The 9,450-nt window shown below is 66.9% G+C and overlaps 2 protein-coding genes across 2 annotated transcripts in view; one reads left to right on the plus strand and one right to left on the minus strand.

Annotated features, from left to right (window-relative positions):
- ABHD16A (abhydrolase domain containing 16A, phospholipase) overlaps nucleotides 1-9,450 on the minus strand; it is a 536,419-nt gene that overhangs the window by 369,919 nt on the left and 157,050 nt on the right. The gene's annotated exons all lie outside the window — the stretch shown is intronic.
- On the plus strand, nucleotides 1,877-6,227 carry TCF19 (transcription factor 19). The gene is made up of 3 exons (XM_077834206.1): nucleotides 1,877-3,370; nucleotides 4,742-5,357; nucleotides 5,909-6,227. Exons 1-3 carry the CDS (start codon nucleotides 3,097-3,099, stop codon nucleotides 6,138-6,140), a joined length of 1,122 nt encoding a protein of 373 aa, XP_077690332.1. The 5' UTR covers nucleotides 1,877-3,096; the 3' UTR covers nucleotides 6,141-6,227.

The raw sequence follows: 9,450 nt of genomic DNA on the forward strand, positions 1-9,450 counted from the left end.
GGGACACACCCCATCTCCCACCCCCACCCGTGCTACCCAGTGGGGGCAGGGCCGATGTTAGGCCAGGGCTCCCCACATGTCACAAGGGGTCACGGGCTGAGTGTCGCCCGGCTGGTCTCGCCATGAAGATACGTGGGGTCGCCCCCCCAAAGTTAGCGCTGGGGCCGTGTGGGGGGGGAGACGCCTGAGCCCAGGGCTCCCTGCAGGCTAGGCCTGGGCGCTGGATCGGTGCCACTGGGCCCCTGCCACTTCCCCCAGCCCAGCTGCTCTCCAACGACCCCCCCACTGTTTCCTTTGCTGTGGGTCAGGTTCCTGCCCCCCCCCCCATTTCCTATAACTCCCTCCACCCGCCCCTGCAAAAACCTGGACCTCTACCCCTCTTGGCCCCTCCCCTCTCAGCCCTCCCCTCACCTGAACCCCTCCCAGCTCCTTCCCTCTCAGCCGTTCCCCTCCCTGAGCCCCGCCCCTCCCAGCTCCTTCCCTCTCAGCCCTTCCCCTCCCTGAGCCCCTCCCCTCCCAGCTCCTCCCCTCTCAGCCCTTCCCCGCCCCTCACCTGAGCCCCTCCCCTCCCAGCTCCTCCTCTCTCAGCCGTTCCCCTCCCTGAGCCCCTCCCCTCCCAGCTCCTCCCTTCTCAGCCCCTCCCCTCCCTGAGCCCCGCCCCTCCCAGCTCCTTCCCTCTCAGCCCTTCCCCGCCCCTCACCTGAGCCCCTCCCCTCCCAGCTCCTTCCCTCTCAGCCGTGCCCCTCCCCTCCCAGCTCCTCCCTTCTCAGCCCCTCCCCTCCCTGAGCCCCGCCCCTCCCAGCTCCTTCCCCGCCCCTCACCTGAGCCCCTCCCCTCCCAGCTCCTCCCCTCTCAGCCCTTCCCCGCCCCTCACCTGAGCCCCTCCCCTCCCAGCTCCTCTCCACTCAGCCCTTCCCCGCCCCTCACCTGAGCCCCTCCCCTCCCAGCTCCTTCCCTCTCAGCCGTGCCCCTCCCCTCCCAGCTCCTCCCTTCTCAGCCCCTCCCCTCCCTGAGCCCCGCCCCTCCCAGCTCCTTCCCTGCCCCTCACCTGAGCCCCTCCCCTCCCAGCCCCTCCCCTCTCAGCCCTTCCCCGCCCCTCACCTGAGCCCCTCCCCTCCCAGCTCCTCCCCTCTCAGCCCTTCCCCGCCCCTCACCTGAGCCCCTCCCCTCCCAGCTCCTTCCCTCTCAGCCCTTCCCCGCCCCTCACCTGAGCCCCTCCCCTCCCAGCTCCTTCCCTCTCAGCCCTTCCCCGCCCCTCACCTGAGCCCCTCCCCTCCCAGCTCCTCCCCTCTCAGCCCTTCCCCGCCCCTCACCTGAGCCCCTCCCCTCCCAGCTCCTTCCCTCTCAGCCGTGCCCCTCCCCTCCCAGCTCCTCCCTTCTCAGCCCCTCCCCTCCCTGAGCCCCTCCCCTCCCAGCTCCTCCCTTCTCAGCCCTTCCCCGCCCCTCCCCTGAGCCCCTCCCCTCCCAGCTCCTCCCTTCTCAGCCCCGCCCCTCCCCTCCCACCTTCCCTCTTAGCCCCTCCTCTCCCTGGGCCCCTCACCTGAGCTCCGCCTCTTCCCCCCTAGCTCCTCCCCCCTCGGGTCCCTGCCCGCATGCGCATGCGCATCCCCCACCCCAGGTTCGCCCCTCCTTCCGCGACCGTTGAGGCGCTCACGCTCCGGCCCCGCCCCACTCCTGTCAATTTCGGCCAATCAGCAGTCGCCCGCCGGCCCGCTCCCCACGTGACTCCGTGGTCCTGGCCAATCAGGGAGCGGTCGCCCAGGCCAAAGCCAATGGGTAGGAGCGGCCGCGCCCACGCGTCCCGGCTCGGCCAATCAGCGGGCGACGCCCCAGGCAGCGCGCGTCGAACGGGAGCCCGGGCAGCCGCTGTGTCCGGCGGACGCTCAGCGCCGGGCCGAGACAAGGGGAGGGGGAAACTGGGGTCCCAGAGCTACGTCACCGGGGGGACCCCGTTACCAAGGAGAGCGGGGGTCCGGAGCTACGTTACCGGGGGGACCCTGTTACCAAGGAGCCCGGGAGCCCGGAGCAGCGTCACTGCGGGGACCTGGTTACCAAGGAGACCGGGGGTCCGGAGCTACGTCACCGCGGGGACCCGGTTACCAAGGAGACCGGGGGTCCGGAGCTACGTCATCGGGGGGGACCCTGTTGCCAAGGAGCCCGGGGGCCCGGAGCAGCGTCACTGCGGGGACCCCGTTACCAGCAAGGCCTGGGTTCTAGAGCCGTGTTGCCAAGGCGACCGGGGGACGTGCCCGCCAGCCTCGCTGCCCTGCGGGCCGGGGGGCTGTAGCGCTGCGTTGCTAGGAGACCAGGGTCCGGAGTCCCGAGCAGGAGGGGTCGGGGTGCTAGAGCTGCGCAGCAGGTTGCCATGCCGACCAGGGTGTTCGTTCTAGAGCAGCGTTGCCAAGAGACGCGCTGTTCTGGAGCCGCTTTCCGATGGGGGGGGTTCTAGACCGGCGTTCGTAAGAGGCTCTCGATCCTGAGGGCAGAGCTAGAGACACCGGGGGGGCGGTTCTGGAGCTCTGTCAGCAAGAGGGGGATCTAGAACCGCAGAGGGGCGGTGGGTCTGGAGCTGGGAAAGGGCCCTGCCGGGCTCCAGAACTGCGTTGCAGAGGAAGGCAAAGGGGATCCAGAGCTGGGGAAAGGGGAGGCCTCCAAGCCCCCCATGCTTTGGCTCCCCTGAGCCCACGGGGGGGCTGGTAGCGGGGTCCCCCCACCCCCTGCAGGGAGCCAGTGCACTTTAGCAGCAGCCAGGGCAGGGAGACGATGCCGTGAGCTGTTGTGTCGTCAGCTAGATAACGAGGGAGGTAACGGGAGGGAATTAATCCCCCCACACACACACACACACACCCAGGGCAGGAGAGGTTGGGGCAGGTGTAGGCCCGCAGCAGGAGCTGGGTAAATTTCCAGCCACTGCTACCATGAGTTGCTCCTGTCTCAGCCACTAAACTTCTCAGAGAAGAATAGAACCCAGGAGTCCTGGCTCCAAGCCCCCCCGTTCTAACCCACTATACCACACCCCCTCCCAGAGCTGGGATAGAACCCAGGAGTCCTGATTCCCAGCACCCCCTCCCCAATGCTGGGGAGGGGGAGCCAGCCATGCCATCTGAGGCCCTGCCCTGCTTCCAGCTGCTGCGGATGGGCCCAGCCTGTCCGGGGGATGACCCGAACCGGGACCTGCACACCTTCCGGCCAGCTGGGCCGCACTGCACCTACCGGCTGGGGCGCCGGGCCGAAGTCTGCGACGTCCCCCTGGTGTCAGAGCGCAACCCGGGGCTGGTGTCCCGCATCCACGCCGAGATCCACGCCGAGAGGGACCCACACAGCACCGCCGGGGAGTGGCGGGTCTGCCTGGTGGACTGCAGCACCCATGGTGAGGGCTGGGGGGCGCTGTGCTGGGGGGAGCGGGGCGGGAGCTCAGCAGGGGCGCTCTGCCCTGGCACTCGGCGCTGGCTCATGCCTTAACACCATTGCTCTGGATCCCCGCCCGGTTAATTCCTTCCTCTGCACTTCGCATCGGAGACAATTCCCTTTTCACTTCCTGTTTAAAGACTCGCCCAGGGTCACTAGCCGCTGAGCCTCACCCCAGAGGCAGCTGCATTTCAGCCCCAGGCCAGTCATCCCAGTGCAGGGTCCCTGGGTGGCCACTAATCATGTCCCACCCCAGAGGTGGCTGCATGTCAGTGGCGACTGAAAAGATCCCGGAGGGTAAGTTATCACACACACAACCAATCCTCCCTCCCTCTGTGTTCTCCCGTGGACACCCCTCTGTCTAAGGCAGCGGTTCTCGGCTTGCAGGCCGCATGCAGCCCAGTTAGCACACAGCTGTGTGCTAATGGCTGCCGGGCCGTGCGGCTGCCCAGTGCACCAGGGTCCTGGCTGCCCGGCGCGATGTGTTGGGGTCGCCAGCTGGCTCCATGGGGCCCGGGGCTGCCGCCCAGCCCTACAGAGTCCGGGGTCAGTGATGGGGCTGTCACCCGGCCCCGCACAACAGGGTCTGGGGTCCCTGCCACCCTGCCCAGGACTCCACTCCTGGGCCCACTCTGAGGAGCAGTCTCTGGGCGGGAGGCACTGGGCATAGGGTCTGTGTGTGGGGGGGGGGGGGTCGGGGAGAGGGGGGCGTTGTGGTTCTCAACCTGTGGACCAGGTAACACGTTGTGGGCTGCATATGCGGCCCACGATGATAAATAGTTTAGACCCACTGGTCTAAGGTATCTGCCTGTCTGTCCCTCACCCCCATACTCCTCTTTCTGCCTGTCTATCAAGCTATCCCTCCCCATACACATCTACCTGTCTCTCTGTCTATCCCCCTACACACCTACCTATCTGTCTGTCTGTCCCCATACACGTCTGTCTGTCTATCATCTATCCATCTCCATACACACCTGTCTCTCTCCATCCCTATCCACGTCTGCCTATCTGTCTGTTCATCCCCATACACACCTATGTGTCTGTCTGTCCCCATACACGCCTGTCTATCTATCCATCCCCATATACCCCATCTCTCTAATCTCTCTCCCCCAATATCTATCATCTCTCCATCTAGTTCTACCTCTATTCGTTTAATTAAAATTAAAAAACCCTGGAAATTCCCTGACCCAAAGCTCTGCGCATGTCGCCCCTGTGAGCCCGGCAGTTCCCATGAGAAGGACTCGCTCCCCTGTGGCCACTAGCCCATCACCAAGTGTGCCAGGGACCCCTGGCCTCCCCCTTCACCCCGCTCTCTCCTTCCCATCTCCGCCAGGCACCTACGTCAACGCGGTGCGGGTGCCCCGGGGCCGGCGCCTGGAGCTGAGCGACGGAGACCTGGTCACCTTCGGCCACCCGGACCCTGTGCCCGAGGGCTGCGCCCTGGCCCCCCCGCCTGACGACTCGGAGTTCTGCTTCCTCTTCCAGAAGGTGCGGGTGCAGCCCCAGGATTTCGCCGCCATCACGACCCCCAAGGCTCCCTGGCCGCTCCCCTGCGGCTTCAAACCCGTGCTGCCTGGCGGCAACCATCGCATCCGCCCACTAGCCCGGCCCGCGGGGCCCTCTCGCCCTTCCCGCCCCAAGGCCACCCTGATCCTCAGCTCCATCGGCAGCCTCAGCAAGCTCAAGCCACAGCCACTGACTTTCACCCTGAACCGGGGTCCAAGGTCGGAGCCTCCCTCCCGGCCCGGGGCCTCCAGGAGCCGTCGGAAGTCGGCCCACACGCTGCTCCCCGAGCTGGAGGACGAGGTGACCCGGCTGGACGAGGAGCCGTGGGCTTGTGAGCCAGACAGATACAGCTGCCAAAGCCCGCTGCGGAAGGCGCCGGAGGGGGCAGGGAGCGGCAGGGCGCAGCCGGATGCGCGACTGAAGGTCCAGGTCACGCCAAGCGGGTGAGTCGAATTGGTGTCCCAGCATGCTCTGTGGAGGGGGCAGGATCATAGCACCTACATCTCGCCCGAAAGGGCTGGAGATTGCCCTGCTACCCTCAGCTGTCATCGTCTGCCCTGTGTTATACTTGGCACTGCCCACGGTGCTCTGCCCCAGAACTGGGCGCACAAAAGGCTCTAAACTCACAGTAAGGTGTGGGGGGCCCCAGCCTGGCACTGGGACCTCCCAGAGGCCAGCGTGGGTGAAGGGGGAGCCGTCGGGTTTAGCACTGAGGCAGCAATTGGTTTGTAGGGTCCTGTGATACATGAGGGGCTAGTGAGCCAGCCAGTGGAACCAGCCAGTGTCTCCTAGAGGGGAAAGGCCCCACCTGACCCACCCTGTCCCTTGCCCTGGGTCCAGATCAGCGCCAGCATCCCCGAGAGGGGAGAGGCCCCGGGCCCCATTCTCTGCCCCCCTGAGTCAGCCAGTCCCCGGCCTGGGGCTGGATCGGAGCCGGTGCCCCCTAGATGGGGAGGCCCAGCGTCACTCACCTCTCCCGTCCCGTTGCAGGAAGCGGCGGGGGGCGGCCGCGGAAGCACCCGCTGCGTGACACCTGCCAGGTGTTCTCGCAGACGCTGCTGGCTGCGGAGCCCTGCGCGGCCCCACGCTGCCGCCTGCCCCAGGACGAGACGGTGCAGTGGGTGCAGTGCGACGGCTGCGACGCCTGGTTCCACGTGGCCTGCGTGGGCTGCAGCTACAGCGCCGTCCAGGAGGCCGACTTCCGCTGCGGGGGCTGCCGCACGTAGCCGCGGGGCAGGGGAGCACGGGGCGGCCAGGAGACTGGAGACGGTGCAAGATGGGCAGGGAGTGGTGACACCGGGCCTGGCGATTGTGTGCGCACGGACAGTGACTGATGACACCGGGCCTGGCGATTGTGTGCGCGCACGGGCAGTAACTGGTGACACCGGACCTGGCGATTGTGTGTGCGCACGGACAGTGACTGGTGACACCGGACCTGGCGATTGTGTGCGCGCACGGGCAGTGACTGGTGACACCGGGCCTGGCGATTGTGCGCGCACGGGCAGGGAGTGGTGACACCGGGCCTGGCGATTGTGTGCGCGCACGGACAGTGACTGGTGACACCGGGCCTGGCGATTGTGCGCGCACGGGCAGGGAGTGGTGACACCGGGCCTGGCGATTGTGTGCGCACGGACAGTGACTGATGACACCGGGCCTGGCGATTGTGTGCGCGCATGGGCAGGGACTGGTGACACCGGGCCTGGCGATTGTGTGCGCGCACGGGCAGGGAGTGGTGACACCGGGCCTGGCGATTGTGTGCGCGCACGGGCAGGGAGTGGTGACACCGGGCCTGGCGATTGTGTGCGCGCACGGGCAGTGACTGGTGACACCGGGCCTGGCGATTGTGCGCGCACGGGCAGTGACTGGTGACACCGGGCCTGGCGATTGTGCGCGCACGGGCAGTGACTGGTGACACCGGGCCTGGCGATTGTGTGCGCGCACGGGCAGGGAGTGGTGACACCGGGCCTGGCGATTGTGTGCGCGCACGGGCAGGGAGTGGTGACACCGGGCCTGGCGATTGTGTGCGCGCACGGGCAGGGAGTGGTGACACCGGGCCTGGCGATTGTGTGCGCGCACGGGCAGTGACTGGTGACACCGGGCCTGGCGATTGTGTGCGCGCACGGGCAGTGACTGGTGACACCGGGCCTGGCGATTGTGTGTGCGCACGGGCAGTGACTGGTGACACCGGGCCTGGCGATTGTGTGCGCGCACGGGCAGTGACTGGTGACACCGGGCCTGGCGATTGTGTGCGCGCACGGACAGTGACTGATGACACCGGGCCTGGCGATTGTGTGTGCGCACGGACAGTGACTGATGACACCGGGCCTGGCGATTGTGTGTGCGCACGGACAGTGACTGATGACACCGGGCCTGGCGATTGTGCGCGCACGGGCAGTGACTGGTGACACCGGGCCTGGCGATTGTGTGCGCACGGGCAGTGACTGGTGACACCGGGCCTGGCGATTGTGCGCGCACGGGCAGTGACTGGTGACACCGGGCCTGGCGATTGTGTGCGCGCACGGGCAGTGACTGGTGACACCGGGCCTGGCGATTGTGTGCGCGCACGGGCAGTGACTGGTGACACCGGGCCTGGCGATTGTGTGCGCGCACGGGCAGTGACTGGTGACACCGGGCCTGGCGATTGTGTGTGCGCACGGACAGTGACTGGTGACACCGGGCCTGGCGATTGTGTGCGCGCACGGACAGTGACTGATGACACCGGGCCTGGCGATTGTGTGCGCGCACGGGCAGTGACTGGTGACACCGGGCCTGGCGATTGTGTGCGCGCACGGGCAGTGACTGGTGACACCGGGCCAGGCGATTGTGTGCGCGCACGGGCAGGGAGTGGTGACACCGGGCCTGGCGATTGTGTGTGCGCACGGGCAGTGACTGGTGACACCGGGCCTGGCGATTGTGTGCGCGCACGGGCAGTGACTGGTGACACCGGGCCTGGCGATTGTGTGCGCACGGACAGTGACTGATGACACCGGGCCTGGCGATTGTGTGCGCACGGGCAGTGACTGGTGACACCGGGCCTGGCGATTGTGTGCGCGCACGGGCAGTGACTGGTGACACCGGGCCTGGCGATTGTGTGCGCGCACGGGCAGTGACTGGTGACACCGGGCCTGGCGATTGTGTGCGCGCACGGGCAGTGACTGGTGACACCGGGCCTGGCGATTGTGTGCGCGCACGGGCAGTGACTGGTGACACCGGGCCTGGCGATTGTGTGCGCGCACGGGCAGTGACTGGTGACACCGGGCCTGGCGATTGTGTGCGCGCACGGGCAGTGACTGGTGACACCGGGCCTGGCGATTGTGTGCGCACGGGCAGTGACTGGTGACACCGGGCCTGGCGATTGTGTGTGCGCACGGGCAGGGAGTGGTGACACCGGGCCTGGCGATTGTGTGTGCGCACGGGCAGGGAGTGGTGACACCGGGCCTGGCGATTGTGTGTGCGCACGGGCAGTGACTGGTGACACCGGGCCTGGCGATTGTGTGTGCGCACGGGCAGTGACTGGTGACACCGGGCCTGGCGATTGTGTGTGCGCACGGGCAGGGAGTGGTGACACCGGGCCTGGCGATTGTGTGCGCGCACGGGCAGGGAGTGGTGACACCGGGCCTGGCGATTGTGTGCGCGCACGGGCAGGGAGTGGTGACACCGGGCCTGGCGATTGTGCGCGCACGGGCAGGGAGTGGTGACACCGGGCCTGGCGATTGTGTGCGCGCACGGGCAGTGACTGGTGAAACATGACACCTTAGAAGGGACTGGTGAAATCGTGGGAGACAAGCAATGACTGGTGAAATGTGCCAGGCGATTGTGCGTGCCCAGCGGCTAGTGCCACCGTGCCAGCCAAGTGGGGACTGGGTGAAAACAGCCGAGGAGCCTGAAGCAAGAAACGTAAGCCGGGCACGTGGCTGGCGATGGAAACAAGAGATGCCCGACTCGTGACTTGTGCAAAAGTGCCAAGACGATTGTGCAAACCTGGGAGCCGAGCACATCCCTCTGGGCTGGGATTTCTGTTCCCCTACAGGGAATGGGACATGGGGCACCGGCTCCACAATCCAGCCCCAGCGCACGTGAGCTGTGGCTTGTGAAAATGTGCCCGGTGGGCTGAGAGCCAATGGAGGGCCGATGCCTGAGCAGTGCCTCACACTAACCGGGCTGGGCTTTCGCTCCCAATCAGGCCGGGCGTTGGCCCGGTGCCTCCTCAGAGCATTTGGCGCTCGTGCGCAGCATGGACATCGACGCAGCGGCTCGCAGAGGCCACACGCGGCCCTCGTGACAAACAAGGCAGCTGTGCAGCCTCGCACGAGGAGGTGACCTGGCCGTTTCCACGCCCACGAGGGCTCCAGGAGGGCATCCAACCCCCGTGCGATTGATTCATCTGCCAGCCTTTACACCCCATTCCCTTCCTTCTTTCCGTAGCAGCCGCTTCTCCCTGCGCCTGGATTTCCCCGTGCGAATACACCCAGTCGTCATGGCCTCCCACGGAGCCGCTTCCCCGCTCCCTTCTTCCTTCCAGGGGAGGGGAGACGA

Source organism: Eretmochelys imbricata, chromosome 14 (assembly GCF_965152235.1).
Source record: "Eretmochelys imbricata isolate rEreImb1 chromosome 14, rEreImb1.hap1, whole genome shotgun sequence".
Lineage (NCBI taxonomy): Eukaryota > Metazoa > Chordata > Testudines > Cheloniidae > Eretmochelys > Eretmochelys imbricata.